This window comes from Balaenoptera ricei, chromosome 19 (genome assembly GCF_028023285.1).
Source record: "Balaenoptera ricei isolate mBalRic1 chromosome 19, mBalRic1.hap2, whole genome shotgun sequence".
NCBI classification, from domain to species: Eukaryota; Metazoa; Chordata; class Mammalia; order Artiodactyla; family Balaenopteridae; genus Balaenoptera; species Balaenoptera ricei.
Window position 1 is genome coordinate 11,279,880 of NC_082657.1, and position 21,654 is coordinate 11,301,533.

General features: G+C 48.6%; 1 protein-coding gene and 1 pseudogene across 3 annotated transcripts; both read left to right on the plus strand.

Annotated features, from left to right (window-relative positions):
- Positions 1-21,654, plus strand: part of LOC132353967 (carcinoembryonic antigen-related cell adhesion molecule 1-like) — a 902,477-nt pseudogene that overhangs the window by 600,989 nt on the left and 279,834 nt on the right.
- PLAUR (plasminogen activator, urokinase receptor) lies at positions 110-14,114 on the plus strand. 3 transcript variants are annotated; one of them, XM_059904344.1, is made up of 7 exons: positions 110-379; positions 1,965-2,075; positions 3,360-3,503; positions 9,674-9,826; positions 10,402-10,536; positions 12,523-12,669; positions 13,552-14,114. In XM_059904344.1, the coding sequence occupies exons 1-7, from the start codon at positions 331-333 to the stop codon at positions 13,803-13,805; spliced, it is 993 nt and encodes a 330-aa protein (XP_059760327.1). In that variant the 5' UTR covers positions 110-330; the 3' UTR covers positions 13,806-14,114. The 3 variants fall into 3 exon arrangements, with proteins under 3 accessions (XP_059760327.1, XP_059760329.1, XP_059760328.1); XM_059904346.1 differs by having other exon boundaries at positions 9,734-9,826; XM_059904345.1 differs by having other exon boundaries at positions 3,363-3,503.

The window sequence follows — 21,654 nt, forward strand, 5'->3', positions numbered from 1 at the left end:
CAAGTTTTAATCCGAGCGGTGAGGGCCCTTGCCCATGGTCCCATGGCAGGAAGAGAGAGAAGTGGAATTTGCATCCAGGCAGCCTGGAGACAGCTGTGACTACGGCCAGCGTTGAGTCAGAGCAGAGCCAGCCCCCCTACCCCTCGCTGGCCGCGTCCTGGTAAAGGAAGTTTGCGAGGAAGGTGGGTGGAGGTGGATGACCCACGCATCTGGAGCTGACTCGCTCTTTCGCAAACGTCTGGGAGGAGCCCCCAGGGCCACAAAACTGTCTCCTCCCGGGCGCCAGACTGAGAGGTGCAGGGAGACCGCGGAGAGGAGCCGCCGCCGGACATGGGCCGCCCGCTGCTGCTGCTACTGTTGGCTCAGACCTGCATTCCAGGTAGGGGCTGGGTGCCCGAATCTCTGCGCTGGGGACCGGGTCAGACGGGGGGGATGGAAGGGAGGGGGGAGGGGAGGGGAAGAGAGCTCAGAGTCTGATGACTTGGAGGAGGGCTCAGTCCCTAGCCCCTCCACCCACACTCAAATAATAATTCTCCTGCTGTCTGCAGCCTCACACGGCGCGGTACCGGGCACACAGTAGACGCTCAGGAAATATTCGTTGAGCGAAGGCGCTTAACAGCAGCCGCCATGTAGCGAGTACGCTCTTTAGTCCAGGCACTCTTCTAAGCTCCGTCCTTGCAATTTCCAACTGGGCGGGCGGAACTATTTTAACCTCGTTTTACAGAGAAACTGAGGCACAGAGAGGTTAACTAACTGGTCCGAGGTCACACAGCAAGTCCTTGTAAGTGGGATTCTGACCCGCGGCGGCTCCTACAGCCCTCTGCACTCTGTCAGATTCCCCCCCTCCCCCCCTGCACACACAGACACATTTGCAAGACAGGGAGGACAGCGTCTCATTTAACAAAAGGTCTAAAGAAAGTCAGGCTCAGCGTCGCAGGGCCAGGGGCCGGGGACCCAAGGCTTGTCCTTCGAGGCGCCTTCCCTTTCACTATCCTCTAGCCGACGAGGCTTCTCACCTCCTTTCTCTGGAAAATCTAAAAAGGGTTGGAAAATGAAAGGAAGTTGAGAAGGAACTGCTGTCAGGGCGCGGCAGGGCCGGGGTGGGGGGGTAGGGGTTGGGAGGTAGTTCGGTAATGAATAACCGGGAAAGCTTTCCGGACCGCGGGAGGCCTAGAATGAGTAACGACTCAGGAAGGGACTCCGAATTTGGAGCGGGGAAGGGACCGCAAGGGAGACGTGATGGGCAGGGATAGGCCTTGGGGCGGAGCTAGTGGGCGGGGTCAGAACTTCGGGGAGGGGCAGTGGGAGGGGCTAACAGTTCGGGAGCAGCTAGTGGGAGGGGGGAGAACTTCTGGGGAGGCCACAGTAGTAGTGGGGTTAGAATCTCCGCACGGCTGATGCGCAGAGTTAGAAGTTCGGTGTGGACTGTTGGGTGGGGAGAGAGAACGCTGGGGAGAGGCTACGGGGAGGAGGAGAACCAGTGGGCATTAGTGGAGGGCACCGGGAACGGGGGTAGAACGTAAAGACTGGCTGGAGTTGGTGAGGCTAGAACACCCCTAGGAGAGCTCGCGAGGCGGAGTAGGCCGAGGCGGGCGGGCTGGAGGAAAGGACCTAATTGGGAGCCGGGCTAGAACGTCCACACCCGCGGAGAGGATGGGGGTCGGAGTTTCAGGATGGGCCCGGCGCTCAGACAGAATTAAAGGGAAAGCGAGCGAGGGCTGGACTTAGGAAGGACCTGTGGACGGAGAAAGAACTTTAGGGTAGAGGGTGGAGATTGAACGTTGGCCTAAAGATGGTATAGCGGACTGGAAACCAGCCTTGGAACCCAGGGGCGGGCAAAAGTGGAGCCCGAACCTGAGTGCACATGGCCTGGAGACTTGGTCCAGGTATTGGGGCTTAAGGGGGCGAGAGCGGGATCCTGGCGCGGAGCGATAACGCCTCTCCTCTCCCCCCTCTGCCCCCAGCCTCCTGGGGCCTGCGGTGCATGCTGTGTAAGACTACCGGGAATTGCAGGGTGGAAGAGTGTGCCCCCGGCCAGGACCTCTGCAGGACCACGGTCCTGCACATATGGGAAGGTGAGCTGCAGCAGGGAACGCGAGTGACAAAGAAACCTTATTTCACGAGCAATCGGGGAAATACGCATGAAAAAGACACGGAGACCGGTTACACGCCCCCAGATGGACAAGCGTTTAAAAATCTGACAGGGACTTCCCTGGAAGTCCAGTAGTTAAGACTCTGTGCTCCCAATGCAGGGGGCACGGGTTCGATCCCTGGTTGGGGAACTAAGATCCGGCATACCACTTGGCGCGGCAAAAAAGAAAAGAAAAAAAAAAGAAAAATCTGACAATACTGAGGTCGATGAGGATGTGGAGCTGCGGGCTTTGCTGTTAGGCGGGTAAATCGGTGCATGCACCAAACAGAGCGACGTGGCAATAGGCAATATCTGGTTAAAGATGAACATACCCTACAACAAGCAGTTGGACTTCTAGGAATGTAGAGACCCCAGAGAACCTTGGCCACACTTGCCCAGAGACACATGTCAAAGAATGTTCTTAGCCCTAATGTTTGTGATATGGAAAACTGGAAAGACTGAAGTCAGTTGTCAGCAGAGGAAACACGTTACAGTATAATCACGCATTATACCCCACAGCAGCTTAAATGAAGGAACTAGGGCTGCAGGTATTAACCTGGATACGGCTCAAAAATGTAAGGTTGAAAGAAAGAAAAAAAAGCATGTTGCAGAGTTTGACACCTTTTAATAGAAATAGTTTCTAACAATCAAAATAAATAAACAATATACAAATAAACAATAATATATATTCTGCATACAGAGGTGTTAGAATTACCTACACCTGTGGTTGCCTCTGGACGGAGCATAAGGGAGATGGGATTTGAGGGAGGGAGGTAACCAGGAGGCTTTAACTATCTTTTAAACTTGGTTTCTTTTTTCACAAATATCTGAAACAAATATGGCAAAATGCTAATATTTTATAAAGTTCAGTGATGAAGGCACAGTATTTATTATATCATTGTCTTATACTTTTTGGTGAGCTCGAAGCATTTTCCTTTAAAGATTCCTATCAGAGGTATCTCCCTGCTAAGATCACCAAGCTGGGAGGGAGGGGGTAGATGGATCCAGAAGGTCCCAGGGATAGTGTTATCACTAAAAGAAAGTAGGCTTCCAGTGTAGGGGGTTGGGGGGAGAGTGGATAACTCTAGAAAAGAGAGAGTTGGACTCAAGCAAGAGGAGAGGCCTGGCAGGGATCAGCCCTGGGAGCGGGTGACCTTATAACCAGGAGTGTCAGAGGCTGGTTGGGCCCAGGGGAGCCTCTGGGGTGACCATGAGACATTCCTTATAGAAGGTGATGAGCTGGAGGTGGTGGAGAGAGGCTGTACCCACCCAGAGAAGACCAACAGGACCATGAGCTATCGGACTGGCATGCAGATCATCACCCTGACAGAGGCCGTGTGTGGGTCAGACTTGTGCAACCAGCCCAGTCCTGGTGAGTAGGGCAGCCCTCACCATCCCCAACCCCAAACCATGCCGAACTCAGCCTCCATCATCATCTTGGTCCTATCCCTAATCCTAGGCCACCCCAACCCCAGCTCCATGCCTTACCCTGGCTCAAACCTTTCCTTATCCTAAACACATCTCCAGCCTGGCTCCAACTCCAGCTCAACCTCACCTCCAATCCCGTCCCCAACTTCATTTTATCCTCAACACTCTCCAACTCAAACCCATCCTCCTTCCAAGCACACCTCTAATCCTATCCCCTAATCAACCCCATCTCATCTCAAACTGTCCCCAATCCCACTCCCAACTACAAACGCATCCCATCCCTAACCCCATCCCATCTCATATGTGTTTGTGGGTGTGTGTGTATGTGTGTGTGTGTAGTTGTTACTTATAAGGTGCAACGCCTGCCTTTAAGAAGCTGCACACACACACACCCCCACTTGAGAGGTAGGTGAGGTATCTCACTGATGTTTTGCCATGTAATTTTTTTCATAGGACAGGAGATGATTCAAGCAATAGATGCTCAGCAAGGGATACAAAGACCAGAGATACCAAAGACTCAGAGTTCTTAAAGGAAGTCAAAATAGGAGGGAATCAGACAGGCTGCCAGGGGCTTGGAAAGTTCCCTAGAATCGATGATTCGTAAGTTGGGCAACAAATTAGAATGTGAAGAAACTTCCATAAGGCTTTTTGTTGAGTTTCATGCCTTTAGGCTCTGGTCAGCGTAAGAAAAAGACTTAGAAAGGCTCAAATTCCCCAAGTTCTCACAGCAGAGGAAGGGTGGGGAGAGAATGGACCCATGGTGTGCGGTCAGGCAGAGATTCCTCTTTCTGGCCCTGGAGAGGAAGGAAATGGGTTAAGACCAGTCTAGTCACAATGACGTCAGGAAGCAGAGCACCTGCCTCTGCACTGGGTTTTTTTCCTTGTTCTTCATCCATCCTGATTCCACTAGATTTTCATTTATCCTGACCTCGAACTTTCATCTGTTGGTGGGGACTGAATCAGATGTTTATTTTCAAGGAAATGACAAGAGAGGATGCCGGCTTCCTCTCTCTGTTAGATGTGCTGAAGGAAAGCACTTGTAATTGAGTCTAAATAACACTTGTAATCAGAGATAATAGTCAAAATATTTAACAATATTGGTCAGTGCCGCAGAATAATATTGACGAGTCAGAACTGGAGGCCTCTTGCTGGGCCTGGTGTTACCCCGTTAGTGGATCTTGAGGACATGAGAGTTCTGAAGACAGGATTGCGGGGAGTTCCCTTGGTGGCCTAGTGGTTAGGATTTCGGGCTTTTACTGCCGTGGCCCAGGTTCAATCCCTGGTCGGGGAACTGAGATCCCATAAGCTGTGCAGCGTGGCCAAAAAAAGTAAAATACAGAGAGGGTTGGGAGTGGTCAGGGGTCCACTTGGGCAGCAGCTGTCAATTCAGTAATTTAATAACTAATATATCTATATCAGCTTCCCCCCTTTTATCTTTCTGGCCGTGCCACGGAGCATGTAGGATCTTAGCTCCCTGACCAGGGATCGAACCCATGCCACCTGCATTGGAAGTGCGCAGTCTTAACCACTGGACCGCCAGGGAAGTCCCTATCAGCCCCATGTCTAACGCGATTTTACCCTGCTTGTGATGACTAGAATAGTTGGTTAAACCACATCCTGTTCTTCTGTGATACTGGGGACACAGGAGTGACCAAGATAGCCTTGGGCCCTGCCCCTATGGGGCTCATAGTCTAGTGTGTATGTGTATGTGGGCGGGGCGGTGGGGGGGGGGCAGACAGACCCATCACGTGACAGTGACTGCCCTGATTGGTCACAGCTGGGATGCGGAAGCACCTGCAAAGGAGTCAGGACCATGATAGGGGAAACAGAGACCAGAGAGGTCAGAGCTGTCATAGGAAAGCACAGTCCAGAACTGTCAGGGCTGAGATAGGGGAAACAGAGGCCAGAGTGATCAGGGCTGGGGTAACTAAGAGTAGGGGCTGTAGGACCCTAGAAGAGATACTTGACTCAGGTCAGGGAAGGTTTCCTATACAGGAAGCAACAGCTAAGCTGGATCTTGAGGGATGAATAGGAGTCAGACTGTTAAAAAGACAGTAGAAAGGGTTTTCCAGACAGAGGGAGCAACAGATATAAAGGCCCAGAGGAGGGTGAAAGTAGCATGGCTGGAAGAAGGACGAGATGGGGCAAGAGGAACTGCTGAAATTGGCAAGGTCACATTATACAGGGCCTTCTAGGCTATGGTGGGGCATATAGACTTCATCTGGGGAACACTGGGAGGTCATGAAAGGGTTTCAAGTACAGAGCGTCACTATCAGATTTGTATTTTTTGACACGTTATTCTGACCTCAGAGTGGAAGAGAGATTGGAGGGAAGGAAGGATGGAGGGAAGGTAGATGAGGGGAGACCAACTTGGAGTTGCATGAGGTTGTCCAGATAAAGAAGAGAGTGTAGGGAATTCCCTGGCGGTCCAATGGTTAGTCTCTGTGCTTCCACTGCAGGGGACGTGGGTTCATTCCCTGGTGGGGGAACTAAGATCCCGCATGCCGTGTGGTGCAGCCAAAAAAAAAAAAGAAGAAGAAGAAGAAGACAGTGTCTGTCTGCTGTGCAAATGGAGAGAAGTGGATGGATTTAAGAGCTATTTAGCAGGTAGATGAGCAGAGTGTAATGATGGATTAGATGTAGGGGTGATTATGCAGTTCTGGTCATGTGGAGACACCTGTATCAGACCAACCCCCCTGCCAATGACAGTTATAAAAGCTGGACAAATTATAACAATTATTAAAGTACGCAAGAGCAAGCAGATGAAGAGAGGAAGTTGAGATGCTCCGATCTTCGAAATAAGGGAAGCGCAGAAGTCGAATTCCACAGACAAGCTGGCTTTTTCCTTGAGTGCACTTGCCAATTCACTGCTCTGGAAGGGAACTAGAATGCAAATAGAAAGAGATCGTCGCTAGACTGACAAGGCAGAGGTTGGAGTCTGGGGTTGCCAGAGTGTCTGGAAAATGAGAAGTAAAATCCTGGAATGCATGGAACCACAGAAAAGGGAGTCCCCAAATCTGCAAATTTCCTTCAAGTCATTGGCAAGCCGTACATGCATAGGGTGAGACTCCAAGGAACTCTACAGAAAATAGTATCTGGGAAGCTACAGAACTGAGCAGGAATTCCAGCAGGCATATGATGCTGGGGGACCGAAGTTGCCACGTTGGAAAGAGAGGTCTCAGGCTTTCCCCTGAGACCACATCCTAGGAGTAAGGGCAAAACTGAAATAGACCAGCCCTAAAAATGCCTACGTCAGATCTTCGACAGAAGGAAAACCTAATCCTCTCTGGCAGAAGATAACATCATTTAGAGACTTTACAAATAGTCGTCTGTGTCTGGCATCTAGTCAAAACATACAAGGTATCCTGAAGAAAACAGAAAGGACCAATTGACCAGAAACCAAGAGAAAAATCCCACAATAGAAACAGACTTGTCATGAATCAGATATTGGAGTTATTACACAGGGGAACTTTAAAAGAGCTATGATCAATATATTCAAGAAAATAGAGGAAAGGTTACTTTTTAGCAGAAATCTGGAAACCATTTTTAAAATGATTCCAACAGGAAATAAAGAACAGGAACTAAAAAAAAAAAAAAAAGAACAGGAACTAAAATTAAGAACTCAATAGATGTACTTACTGGAGATCAGAAACAGTAGAGCAAAACGATTACAGAACCAGAAGACAGGGCAGTAGAAGTATCCAGATGGGTGCCTAGATATGGAGGATCAAGGAGTCTGCCAGGATTCTACCCTGGGGGACCAGATGGGGCCATCTCAGAGACGTGGAGTTCAGGAGAAGGAGCAGTTTGGAGAAGATGGAGAGTCTTGTTGGGGGCAGGTAGAGATTCAGGTGTCTGATGGATAGCCAGGGGACCTCCAGGAGGCCCTTGGGTATACAGGTGTGGAGCTCGGAGAGAAGTCTTACCTGGAGAGAGATTTCTGAGTTCCCAGCAGATAGGTGGGGGGTGAAGCTGTGTCAATGGATAACATCCCATGGGAGAGAGTGTGTACCACTAGAAATGAAAAAAGGGCCTAAGACAGAGCCTGAGGATCACCCACATTTAGAAGAGTGACGTAAGAAGAAGAGCTCACAAAGGAGACCCATGGGTGGTATGAGACAGCTATTTTGGCAGTGATGGCAATTTGTGTTTTCATTTTCATGGTGGTTCATATTAGAAGATGTGGGTTGTCAGCCTTTTAGTTATTTTTCTTTTGGGAGAGGGTGGGGAAGATCTGGCTTTGGAAGTAAGTGATTCACCTAATTTCAGCTGCTGGCCTGCCAGTTGAGAGCCTTGGCTGAGACAGCCCTCTCTCTAATTTCTCTAAGACTTGGCCCAAACTCAAACTCGGATATCTGGGGTCACGAAGGGAAGGGCATGCCGGGCTTGGGAATGGTGTGAGCCAAAGCCTGGGCAGAGGGATGGCTCTGGTGTTTCCAGGGAAAAGTAACTCATCCACTTGGCCTGGACTGAAAGGTCTGTGTGAGAGGCAAGTTTATCACAGATCAATTAAGTGAGGCTTTGACCTCTGACATGATTGGGTAGTGTATTAATTATCTATTGCTGCATTACAGATTGCCCCAAAGCTTAAAACAAAAGTAAGCATGTATTATTTCACAAAGTTTTTGAAGGTCAAGATTCTGGGAGTGGGTTAGCTAGGTGGTTCTGGATCTTTCATTAGGTTGTAGTCAAGATGACAGTGGGCTGCAGTCATCTGAAGGTGCCCAAGGTAGCTTTATTCACATGGATGATCAGCTCCCATGGCTTTGGCAAAAGTCTCAGCTCCTCACCATGTAGACCTCACGGTGGGGCTGCTTGAGTGTCCTTACAACATGGCAGCTGGCTTCCCCCCAGAACAAGTGATCCAAGAGAGAGCCAGGAAGAAATCTCAATGTCTTGCGTGATCTAACACAGAAGTCACACACCATCATTTCCACAGTATCCTATTGGTTCCACAGGTCAGCTCTATTCCTTATGGGAAGGGACTACACAGGGGACAAATACCAGGAAGCAGGGATCACTGGGGGCCATCTTGGAAGCTGGCTACCACAGGGAACAATAGAAGGGTTTTAAGTAATTGTTCATTCATTCATTCATTTAACAAATATTTACTGAATATCTTCTCTGGCCCCAGCCTTGTGCTGGGTTGTGTTGGGACATAGTAATGACCAAGATAGCCCTGGCCCTACCCTCCTGGGACTGAATCCATAGAAGGAAACAAACAAGCAAACAAACAAAAAGAGTGAAAAAAACAAAACCAAACCAGGGAATTCCCTGGCAGTCCAGTGGTTAGGACTCCGTGCTTCCCTGCAGGGGGCACGGGTTCCATCCCTGGTGGGGGAACTAAGATCTCAGAAGCCATGTGGCATGGCCAAAAACAAACAAACAAACAAACAGTGAGGGAAACAGACTTGTCACCAGACGGGGATGACCCAGAGTGGGCAGGGCTGGGATTGGGGAGCCCCGAGAGGCACCTAATCCAGACTGGGAGGTCAAGGAGGGCTTCCTGGAGGAGGCAAAATTGGAGAAGATGACCTCTGAAGAATGAGTAAGAGACAGGGAAAATAGGGAGCAGGGAAAGCGTTCTAGGCAAAGACCACAGCAGATGCAAAGGCTGGGCAGGAGTCAGCATGTATACTCGGGGACTGAGGAAAACCGGTGTAGAGTCTGAGGGGCTGGTGGAGGGAGATGAGTCAGGAAAGGTGACCAGGACCCAGTCTTTGATGGAACTTGAAAGCCACGCTGAGTTTCTTGGATTTTATTCTGTAGGCACTGGGGACCCATGGAAGAGTGTTGAGCAGAGGAGAGGCAGGGTCAGATTTGAGTATTAGAAACATTCTTCTAGGGCTATGTGGGATGCACTGGGGTGGGAAGGGCAAGAATGGAAACCAGGAGGCCAGGGAGGAAGCTGGTATTGAAGGAGGTCTGACCTGGTCATGGAGCTGGAAACGAGGGGATGGATTCTAGAAAGATTCAGGCGGTGGGATGGGCAGCACTTGATGATTGGCTGAAAGGTGGGATAAGGAAGAATTGATGCTGAAGTGAGTCCTCAAGGAAGCTGGGTCTCTAGGACTCTCCCCATGAAGTCTCACCCTCCTAATCCTCCCCAAACAGGCCAGGTTTCTACCTTTCCCCGAAGCCGTTACCTCGAATGTTCTTCCTGTGCCTCGTCAGATCTGAGCTGTGAGAGGGGCTGGGACAAGACCCTGCAATGCCGCAACCCTGGAGAACAGTGCCTGGAGGTGGTAACCCACCAGAGCCTGGAAGGTGAGCCCCAACCTGCCAGCAACTCCCCCTCCCTGCTTTGCTCCTCCCCAAGGCTGCACTTAACAACAACCCCCAAATAACAGGGATTTAAGCAAGGTAGAAAGTTAGTACTCACACAGAAAGTCCAGTGATGGGAAGTCAGGGCCACTAGGACAGTTCCACAGTCACCAGGAACCCAAATGTCTTCTCATTTCTTACATATTGCTTCCATTCCCAAGATCACCTCATAGTCCAAGATGGCTGCCTGAGCTCCAGATCTCATGTCCAAATTCCAGGAAGAAGGAGGGGGGAAAAGAAGGGGCAAAAGGGGGGCACCCCTCCTTCTGTAAAGGGTTCTCCTTTCTAGAAGTCCCATAAAATCTTTCTACTTAGATCACGTTGACCAGAACTTAGCCACATGACTATACCTATGGAGACTGGAAATTGTGTCTTTTGGCTAGATATATGGCTGCTCCCAATAAAATGAGGGTCCTATAATGAAGGATGAAGCAGAGGATGGACAGAGGACTGCTACCATGGGCAAATCCAATCTCAGCCCCTCATCAACAATCTGACCTCCTCCTCTGCCCCCACAGAGAGTCCAGGGGATGAGCGCCACTCCCGAGGCTGTGGCAACCTTCCTGGCTGCCCAGGCCCCACTGGCTTCCACAACAACCACACCTTCCACTTCCTGCGGTGCTGCAACACCACCAAATGCAATGGGGGCCCAGGTAAGGGGCAGGGGACCCGGCGTGAGGCCTGGGATTGGGGTGGGGAGGTGCACTCAGGCTGACTGCTGCTTGCTTGAAGGGAAACCCCTCCTCTCTGTTTCCTTCTCTGACAAATGGACCTATCAAGCCCTTTCTGAAAGAAGGATTTTGTGGGAATTCAATGAAACTATCAAAGCTTCACCAAGACCTGTGCTTTATGCTTCTATGTCCTCTTGAATCCTTCCACTGCTCACCAGCCTGGTGCAAGCCACCATGGCCTCTCACCTAGATTGTTGCAATGACCTTGCTGGTCCTCCTGCTACCCTACAGCCAATGTTCAACACAGCAGCAAGAGTGATTTTTTTTTTAAATAGATCTTCATTGGAGTATAATTGCTTCACAATACCGTGTTAGTTTCTGTTGCACAACAGGGCGAATCAGCCATATGCATATACGTGTCCCCATATCCCCTCCCTCTTGAGCCTCCCTCCCATCCTCCCTATCCCACCGCTCTAGGTCATCACAAAGCACCGAGCCAATCTCCCTGTGCTATGCTGCTGCTTCCCACCAGCCAACTATTTTACATTCGGTAGTGTATATACGTCGATGCTACTCTCACTTCGCCCCAGCTTCACCCTTCCACCCCATGTCCTCAAGTCCACTCTCTATGTCTACCTCTTTATTCCTGCCCCGCAACTAGGTTCATCAGTACCATTTTTTTTTAATTCCATATATATGCATTAGCATACGGTATTTGTTTTTCTCTTTCTGACTTACTTCACTCTGTATGACAGACTCTAGGTCCATCTACCTCACTACGAATAACTCAATTTCTTTTCTTTTTATGGCTGAGTAATATTCCATTGTATATGTGTGCCTCATCTTCTTTATCCATTCATCTGTCGATGGACATTTAGGTTGGTTCCATGTCCTGGCTATTGTAAATAGTGCTGCAGTGAACATTGTGGTGCGTGTCTCTTTTTGAATTGTGGTTTTCTCAGGGTATATGCCCAGTAGTGGGATTGCTGGGTCATATGATAGTTCTATTTTTAGTTTAAGGAACCTACATACTGTTTTCCATAGTGGCTGTATCAGTTTACATTCCCACCAACAGCTTAATGTAAATCAAATCATGTCACTCTTCCTCAATCACTTCAGCGCCTTCCCCTTGCTTTTAGAATGAAATCCAAAGACTCTACTATGCCCTCTCTAATCCAGCATGTGTCTGTCTCATGGCCTTTGCACAGGCAGTACCCTCCACCAGGAACACCTCTCCCCCAGGAGTTCACCTGGCTGGCTACTTCTGATTCATTAGGTCAAAGCACTGTCCTCAGGGAAAATTTCCCTAACTCTGCCCTTCAATATAATCTAGATCCTTTGTGTTATTCTGTCTCTGTAAATCACTACTGTCCAACAGGACTTTCCATGGTGATGGAAATGTTCTGTATCTGTACTGTCAGATATGGTAGCCTCTACTATATATGGCTTTTGAGCGCTTGATATTTGGAAAATGTCTCCTTTTTCTTTTTTCTTTCATAAAAATATGTCCACATGTCGTGAGTTTTCAATTGTTCTTTTAAAATGAACAAATACATTTTTTAAAGTCTCTTGGTTTTCATTTCTAATGCAGTAAATATCTATAGATATGACTGACATAAGCAATAATTCTTTATTATTTAATATTAATTTCAATGTCAATGTAAACAACCACATGTGGCTAGTGGCTACCATATGGGACAGTGTAGCTCTAAATCGTAAGTTCTCTGAGGGCAAGGACTGTTTCGTCTTACCCTGTGTCTAGGCAGGTGGGGGCTCGTGGGGAGCTGGGAGTTGGAATTTCTCTCGCAGGCCGTAGAGAACCCCCCAAAAGAGCGTGCTGTTCCAATGCCTGACCACAAGAGGGCTCCACGACATCTAGGGCTGAGAGTTGGGAGTCCTGGGGACGTAATGCTGTGAACCGCTCATGCTAATTTCTTTGGTTTCTGTGTCACTTGGTCTTCTTCCAAGTCCTGGAGCTTCAAAACCTGCCACTGAACGGCTTCCAGTGTTACAGCTGTGAGGGGAACAGCACCCATGGATGTTCCTCCGAAGTGACTTCCCTCACTGACTGCCGAGGCCCCATGAATCAATGTCTGGAAGCCACTGGCACTAATGGTGAGCCATTAGGAGGCTGGGAGAGGATACTTATGGGGGTGATGGGGGGTTCTGCAAGAGGTAACTTCCCATGAAGCTGGACTTAACTGAGGTGGATCATTCTGTTGGAGAAGGTGGGACTTCCTTCAGGAGGGTGCAAAGTGTAGTAAGAAATTAGGACTTGTTCATTAGGAAATGTATACTTGGTCCACAGAAATGTGGATTTCTTTGGGGGTGGGACTTCCGGTGGACCTCCCAGGATCCTATCCTGTGAAGTTCTGGGCAGGTTCCTTTATTCCAGAGGTTCTCAAACTTTGGGGTCTCAAAATTCCTTCACGCTCTTAAAAATTATTGCTTATGTCAGTCATATCTATAGATATTTTACTGCATTAGAAATGAAAACCAAGAGTCTTTAAAAAATGTATTTGTTCATTTTAAAAGAACAATTGAAAACTCACGACCTGTGGACATATTTTTACGAAAGAAAAAAAGGAGACATTTTCCAAAATGAAAAAATTGAACGAGAAGACTGGCATTGTTCTACCATTTTGCAATCTTTTTAATATCTGGCTTAATAGAAGACAGCTGGACCCTCATATCTGCTTCTGCATTCAGTCTGTTGCAAGATCACATGTCCTAGGGTTTCTAGGAAACCCCTTGTGAGAGCAAAAAACATTTGTGAGAGCAAGAAAAGGCAAATGAGGTTTTAGCATTATTACAAGAATAAGTTTGACTTCACAGATCCCCTGGAAGGGTCTGAGGGAACCCCAGGGGTTCCGGGACCACACTTAGAACTGCTGCTTTCTCCGGGGGGTACCCACCACGAGGTAGTATGTCACCCAGTGAGAATTCCAGTCCCAGGCCCGAGAGCTGGGAGTCTCACATGGTCTTCTCTCTCCTCAGGACTGGGGAACCCAAGCTACACCATAAGAGGCTGTGCAACCCCCTCCTGGTGCCAAGGCCTCCATGTGGCTGAAGCTTTCAGCCTCACCCATCTCAACGTCTCTTGCTGTACTGGAAACGGCTGTAACCATGCAGCCCTGGTTACCCAGCCCCACACGGGGGGTGCCCCCCTGCCTGGCCCTGCCCACCTCAGCCTCTTCGTCACCCTGCTTATGACTGCCAGACTGTGGGGAGGTACTTTACTCTGCACCTGAACCCCACACTCCCACTGCCCTGGCTGGATCCAGGGGATCCCTTTGCCCTTCCCTTAGCTCCCAGCCCTACTGACTTGCTGTGTGACCTCAGACCAGTGTGCTCCCCTCTCTGGGCCTTAGTTTTCCCAGCTGCCAAAACACCTATCTCAGAGAACTGTGAGAATCAGAGGAGAAAAACTAGAGGAAGGCTACGGGCCAGCAGGCGAGAGCTCTTGTGATATTAATATTGTTGCCGCTATTATTATTAATTAATATTTGTTTTATTTAATATTTTGTACTTAAATAAAGATTTTTGTATCAGTGAACAAAGCCAGATCTGCCCTTCTCCAGAGAGGACGATTGGGGGACACCTTTCCTCAGGCTCCTGGAATTAGGGGTCATATTGTAGGACCTAAGCACTCGAGGTCCCAGCCTTGGGAGCTGTCCCATGCAGTCTTCCACCCTAAGCCACCTCCACATCTATTTCTGGGCTCCAAATGCAACCTTCCAACTCACTCACCCAAGCACTAACCTTCCAGTCTCTTCTCCCACATCCAAAGGTCCAGACTACTTTGTTGTTCTAAGGAGACATGTCTGCATTTCCTAGGGGGCTCTGAGATAGGAGATGACTAGGAGATGACCCCTGGATACCCTACAGTGAGGGGAGTAAAGACTGGACCTCATTCCCCTGCTGCTCTGGGGGCAGGAGATAAAGGCTGGGCTATATTTCCTAGGATACCCTCAGACAAACTGAGAAAAAGACAGAACTACCATTTCAGTGGGACTCTTTGAGTACCATGGCAGAATTCATGTTTTCCATGGTTCGCTGAGGCAAGCGCACAGACACAAAATTACGTTCCCCTGGGGCCCTACGGCTGATGAAGGAAAAGGACATTTTCCGTGGTATTTGGGGGCAGGTGAAGGACAGGGTTTCTTTTCTTTTTTTTTTTTAATTTTTATTTTATATTGGAGTATAGCTGATTAACAACGTTGTGTTAGTTTCAGGTGTACAGCAAAGGGATTGAGTTATACATATCCATGTATCTATTCTTTTTCAAGTTCTTTTTCCATTTAGGTTACTACAGAATATTGCATAGAGTTCCCTGTGCTATACAGTGGGTCCTTGTTGGTTATCTTTTTTAAATATAGTAGTGTGTGTATGTCAATCCCAAACTCCCAATTTTCCCTCCCCCCCAAGGGACAGGATTTCTTTTTTAGGATCTCCTCAAATCACATATCAACAACTGTCTCTGTGGTCGCCTAAAGGGATGGGGTCAATATCACCACCCCTTGAGCATGACTGGCTCTGTGACCGCTTTGGCCAAGAGAATGTGGTGGAAGTGACGCCATGCCGTGCTCTGGGCCGGGGGTTTCAGAAACCGTCCAACCCTGGGGAAGCTGGTTTCTGGGTCAGAGTCTTCCTGCACTGAGCCTGCCATGCTCTGGGGACACCCACGCTGCTCGTGCGTGGATGCCACATGAAGAGAGAGCCCCAGATGTTCCAGCCATCTCAGCCCACGCACCAGCCAAGTGGGTGAAGGAGCTACCCTGGACATGGCAACCCCAGCAGATGGAATGTGCAGGAGACCCGAGAAACCCAGCTGTTTTCATTTCCTAGGACTGCCGTGATACATTACTACAAAGTTACAAATGCAGTGGCTTCAAACAACAGAAATTTATTATTCTGTCGACTTCTGGATACTAGAAACAAAAAATCAAGGTGTTGGCAGAGCCATGCTTCTTCTAAAGTCTCTGGGGAAGAATCCTTCCGGGCCTCTTCCTAGCTTTTGAGGGTTGCCGACTATCCTCGGCAGTCCTTGGCTTGTGGCTGCATCACTCCATTCCTTGCCTCTGTTGTCACGTGAACTTCTTTCCTGTGAATGTGGCTGTGTGTCTCCAAATCTCTCTGTCCTTATAAGGATACCGGTCATTGGATTTAGGGGCCCACCCTAACGCAGTTTGACCTCATCTTAACTTATCACATCTACAAAGACCCTATTTCCTTACAAGGTCACATTCATGGAACCTGGGGGTTAGGATTTCAGCATATTTTGGGGGAACACAATTCAACCCACACCGCCAGCCCACAGCCAGCACCAAGGTTTCAGATATGAATCAGCCCATCCATCTCTAGCTGTTCAAGCCAGCCCATTTTGGCCCCAGTCCATTGTGGAGCAGATACTCACTGATCTCACTATGCCTTGCTCAAATTCCCAACCCACAGAAACATAAAGAGGTTGTGGTTTTACATAGCTGAGTTTTGGAGTATTTTGTTATGCTGCAATGGTTGGCTGAAACAGTCACTTGTTTGTTTGTCTGTTTTTTTGCTAACTCTCCCCACTAGAATCTCCATAAAAGGCAAACCCTTCTATTTGCTCACTACTGTATTCTCAGTACCTAGATTAGCGCCCAGGACATGGCAGGTGATGAAGAAAGGAGGGAGGGAAGGAAGGAAAGACTACATCTTCTGTGGTATCTTACAACAAAACCTGGGCTAGAGCTATATCTCCCATGATGCCCTAAGGCAGAGATGAGGCTAAGATGACATTTTCTGAGATGCTTCATAATTAAAATTGAGGCTAGTTTCACCTTTCCCGTGATGCCCTACAGCAGAGATTGTGTTACTGAATTAGATGGGAGGCCCCCCATCTTGGGGCCCTAACGGAACCAAAGCCCCGCCTCCCACCCAACCTCAACCCCGTCCTTCAGGAAGTTCTTTCCCGCTCAGGTTCTGCCAATAACGAAATTGAGTTTGGTGCAAGCAAGACAGGTTTTTATTCAATGGCCCAAGAATGGAGAAGGGAAGCTCTGATTACAACCGGGGCAAGCTTTTTATAGAAAAAGGTTATTGGGGATGGGGGTCTTTTGTCATCCTGATTCATGGAAATGGGTGGTGATTTCCCAGAATGCAGTTCATGCCTTTTTCTGCCCTTGTACGGCCCTTGAGTGTCTGGGTGGGAATTGGGTTGAACCAATATGGCCCGGTGGGCAGAGATCTTATTATTAAAATGAGATGGTAATGAGCTGTAGAGCAACCTTTGTCCCAGTTTTGAAGTTCAGTCAGCTTATACCGATGTCTTATGGTTAACGCTCTCTTGTTCCTGTCTTGTAAACACAGCTAGAAAATAGAGATACAGTCAGGTTTTTTGCAAGTTTGCCCAGAGTGAGGTTTTTATTAGAAATGGGAGGGGGTGGGGGGTGGCTTCCTTACCTCCTTGCCTAAGATAGGTGTACATGTTTTATAGAGAGAGTTTAAGTGTGGGTTAGGGACCCTCAGATTGCTCCCCTGGGTGACAAGTGGAGGCTAGGATTGCATCCATCATGATACCCCACAGCAGAGATTGGAGGCTAAGGAATACATTTCCCGTGATGCCTTACAGCAGAAATTGAAGCTAGGGCTGCATTTCCCAGGAGACCCTATGGCAGAGATTGGAGGCTAGGATTGCATCTCCCATGATGCCCTACTGTGGGGATCAAAGGATGGAAATGCATGTCCCATGGTGCAGATATTGAGGCTAGATAAATTTCTCAGAATGTTCTACACCAGACCTTGTGATCAGGACCTCATAGTTAATGGTTCCCAAGTTTTTGTTCAGGGATCTCTGTTGCAAGAAATAAAATCTGTTTAAGCTGACTCAAGCAAAAACGACAGCTTTATTGGAAGTTTAGATCCAAGCAAGAGCTAGGTCTCTGGGCTGCACCAGGGACAAGAAACAGAATTGAAAAGCTGTGTGAAATCAATGTTGTCTCTGTTTTGCAAAATCTCTCTGTCCCTCTGTGTCACTCTCTCTCTCCTACACTGAGTGTGTGGTTTCCCTCATGGGCTGGGCTTTCACTTTATTTTTGTCTCTTCACAGACTACCTTCTGCTTCAAGCATAGTAGCCAAATATGCCCTTGAAATGTCAAGAACTACTTTTGTCTGGTTCTAAATTTTTAACGGACAGACTCTTCTCTGGTGGGGTCCAGTTTGGGTGAGGGCTCTGCCTACGACCTCCTCTGCTATGGCCAGGGAAGTTTACATCAAAGCCACCACATACAGTTGTTCAGGTTGTAAACAGGCATCCACTGGTCAGGCAATTCTCATGGTAAGCAACCCACTTGGCCAGAGCTGAGAAAACAACCTCTGTGAGAGAGATCCTATCACGAGGATGGGGGAGCAATTGAAAAAGAAAACTACCACTTACAGTGTTTTAATCTGCAAGCAGGGCTGCCTCCATGTATTCTATGTGAATCGCAGGCAATATGGTAGCCAGGGCTGTATTTAAGAGGACACCCAACTCAAAATGGTTGAAACAAAGAGGAAATTGATTATCTCACAGAACAAGAGCTCAGGAGTTAGGGCAGTTCCTGGGTTGACTTATTCAATGTTTCCATTATGTCCTGAAGGATCCATTCAAGCTTATCTACCTCATGGCCTTAAGATGGCCACTGCAGTTCCAGACATCACACCCACATTCAGAAGCAATAACAAAGGGCCGTCTCTTCTTGGGTGTCTTTTTTAAAGCAAAGAAAGCTTATCCCAAAACTTCCAGGCTGACTTGCCCTCCCCACATTTTATTCGCCTGATTTGTTTCATACCCCCATGCCTATAGCATTCACAGAAAGGGGCATGGAACCACAATATTTGGCAAAGTATATTCAGACCCTACTCCTAGGGCTTCCTGCACATCATCTGGCTATTAAAGAAAGGTTGATGCCTGAACAAAATCAGGATTCTCTTAGGAAGGAACAAAGGAGGAGGGAATGTGTATTAGGAAAAAACACCCACCCAGTCTTCCTCCTGTAGAGGGAACAACTCAGTTCTTCCCTACTGTGTCTTTCTCCTGTGTGTCTCCTTTATTCTCACACTACTACCACACTCACAACACTTCTGGTCACCAAATGTGGGGGGGGGGGGGATTTCCCCCCACCAAGCAATTCTCTGTGACACCTTCTGGTCAATTCTGACAATACCTACCTGGAAATAGCATCAGATCCCACAGATTAAGGGCTCAGTCCCACAGTCCTCACTTCAGATGACTATTGAAAGTCCAGACTATGCTCCTGACCAATCGACTACAAATCAGAAGTTCCCATGACCCCCTCTTCAGGTTTGATTAACCTGCTAGAGGGGCTCACAGGACTCAGGAAAACAATTACTTACCGTTACCAGTTTATTATAAAAGGATACGATAAAGGATACAGAAGAACATCCAGATGGAAGAGATGAATAGGGCAAGGGGGCACACAGCTTCCATGCCCTCTCTGGGCATGTCACTCTCCCAGCACCTGCATGTGTTCACCAAACTAGAAGCTCCCTGAACCCCAAACTATTGGGATTTTTATGGAGGTTTTATCACGTAGGCATCATGGATCATTAACTCCATTTTCAAGAGAATGGGGATCAGGGCTGAAAATTCCATGCTTGTAATCATAGTTTGGTCTTTTCGGTGACCAGCCCTCATCCAGGAGTCCACCAAATGTCACCTATTAGAAAAAGAGACACTCTTATCACCCAAGAAATTACAAGGATTTCAGGATCCCTGTGTGGGGAACTGGGGTCAAAGACTAAATATTCGAACAAAAGATTCTCCTGGTGTTCTTATCACTTAGGTAACTACAAGGGTTTCAGGAGCTCCGTGCCAGGAACCAGGGGCAGAGACCAATATATATTTCTGTTATCTCGCAGAGTAATGCTGAGAAAACAACTAACAAACTCTGAACCATCCCTAGACTTCAAAAACTCAAGAATAGTCAACCCACGGCGTGCAGCCCATCCCCCCAGAATAGCAGGCACGGCGGTTGTCTCCCCAATGTCTATTTCTGTTTGAGAAATCTAATTTCACCTCTGACCTGGTGGTAGGGGGAGCCTGTGGCTCATATCTGATTTAACCAGCTTAATCTCATCCCCTGGCCATTGACATTGGTTCAGTGATAGGCAGGTGGCATCATCTGGACCAATGAGACACAATGGAAGGTTTCTGGGGGGCTTCTAAGGAAAAATATTTCCTCACTCTGCTGAGGGAGCTTCTTCAAGTCTCTCCTCTGCTCAGTCTCCCACAGTCTGACTCTCAGTCTGTCTGTCTTTTTCTCTCTCTACCCCTCTCCAAATGTGAGGGAAAAGTGTGGCCCCAGAGGTATTTGCCAGCCATCCTGTAACATGAAGCGACTATTTACTATTTACCCCTAGGACAGACCATTTTGAAGCTAGTCATACCCAAGACTTTTTTTTTTAATAAATTTATTTATTTTATTATTTTTATTTTATTCATTTAATTTTTTTGGTTGCGTTCAGTCTTCGTTGCTGTGCGCGGGCTTTTCTCTGGTTGCGGCGAGTGGGGGCTACTCTTCGTTACGGTGCGCGGGCTTCTCATTGCGGTGGCTTCTCTTGTTGCGGAGCACGGGCTCTAGGCACGTGGGCTTCAGTAGTTGTGGCACGTGGACTCAGTAGTTATGGCTCATGGGCTCTAGAGCGCAGGCTCAGTAGTTGTGGTGCACGGGCTTAGCTGCTCCGTGGCATGTGGGATCTTCCCCGATCAGGGCTTGAACCCGTGTCCCCTGCATTGGCAGGCAGATTCCCAACCACTGAGCCACCAGGGAAGCCCCCCAAGACTTTTTTATATGTGAAACAATCCTCTTTTTCTTAACCCAGTTTGGTTGGATTTTCTGTCACTGGCATGAAAACCCTAATGGATAAAGTACCCTGGAGTAGGATAAGGACAGGACCACCTCAGGTGGAAGAAAAAGTGGGACCCAAAAAAAGACAGATGAGAACCAAACCAACATCCCACAGGGTGCCCTGCAGCTGGAGCAGGAGACATTGGTTAGAGCCACGAGCAGGGGACCTATAGGTTCTTGGGAGGAAAGATAACCCTTAGCTACCCCCTAACCCAGTATCCCAAATCCAGGTTGGACACCTCTTTCCCACTTATCTTAACACAGAGAACGTGAGCCCTGGGAAGATTAGAGACTATCCAGCACGACACCTCTTTCCCCAGTTTACAGAAAGGTAAACTGAGAATTGAAAAGGAAAGGAATCACTTGGTGCTGTGGTCCTGGGGACATAGAGGTTGATGGGAGCTTGGGTCCCAAGGACAGAAAGGATGATGGGAGCCATGGTCCTGGGGATACAGAGGTTGATGGGAGCTTGGGTCCTGAGAACTCGGCACTGAGGACAGAAGAGGTGCCGGGAGCTGAAGTCTATTGCAGGACCTGGATGTAGTATTTTTTGGTAGTGATGGAGATAAAGAGCAAGGATTTTCATAGTTGGCATATCCCAGTTTCCCTGATTGTCAAATGGTGGTGGGAGAGGTTGAGGTCTCCTACCTTCCATGGTTTCTCACTCTTCCTGGGTTCTAAGGGTGATAATCCTGCACCAGGTCTACAAGGTCCCACAGAAGTGGGCTCAGGGAGACTCACCTCCCAGGAGGGAGAAGGGACTCAAGTCTGGAGAGGTGAGTCAGCACCAACAATGGAAGAGAAGCGGGGAGAGCACATAGAGAGACAGGGACACAAAGAGAGACTGGGGCTGGAAGAGCAGGGAAGCAGGGTGGGGAAGCTAGACGCTAGGGCCTGGGAGGGGTCCACCGGAGCCTCTCCCTCCGGGGAATGATGCAGAAACACGGTGAGGACAGGAGGGAGGGTGAGATCTGACCCCAGCCCAGCCTAGCCCTGCCCTGGGAGATCCTGGACCTGCCCAGACAACAAGCTGCTGCCTTCCTCTCAAAGTGGCTCAGCTCACAGCCTGGCACATGACACTTTCACCCTCACACTCACCTGTCCACAGAATACCTCTCACAGTCACCTCTCCCAAAGCCCACTCCCGTTCCCTCCACGCTCACACCTTCACCTACGCTCCGCCTCTGGAATATGTGCACGCCCCCGCCTTCA

Coding starts and splice junctions, on each gene's coding strand:
- PLAUR (XM_059904344.1), top strand. CDS start 331: ATGGGCCGCCCGCTGCTGCTGCTACTGTTGGCTCAGACCTGCATTCCA. Junction 9,827..10,401: donor AACCCACCAGAGCCTGGAAG/GTGAGCCCCAAC, acceptor CTGCCCCCACAG/AGAGTCCAGGGGATGAGCGC. Junction 10,537..12,522: donor CAAATGCAATGGGGGCCCAG/GTAAGGGGCAGG, acceptor TCTTCTTCCAAG/TCCTGGAGCTTCAAAACCTG.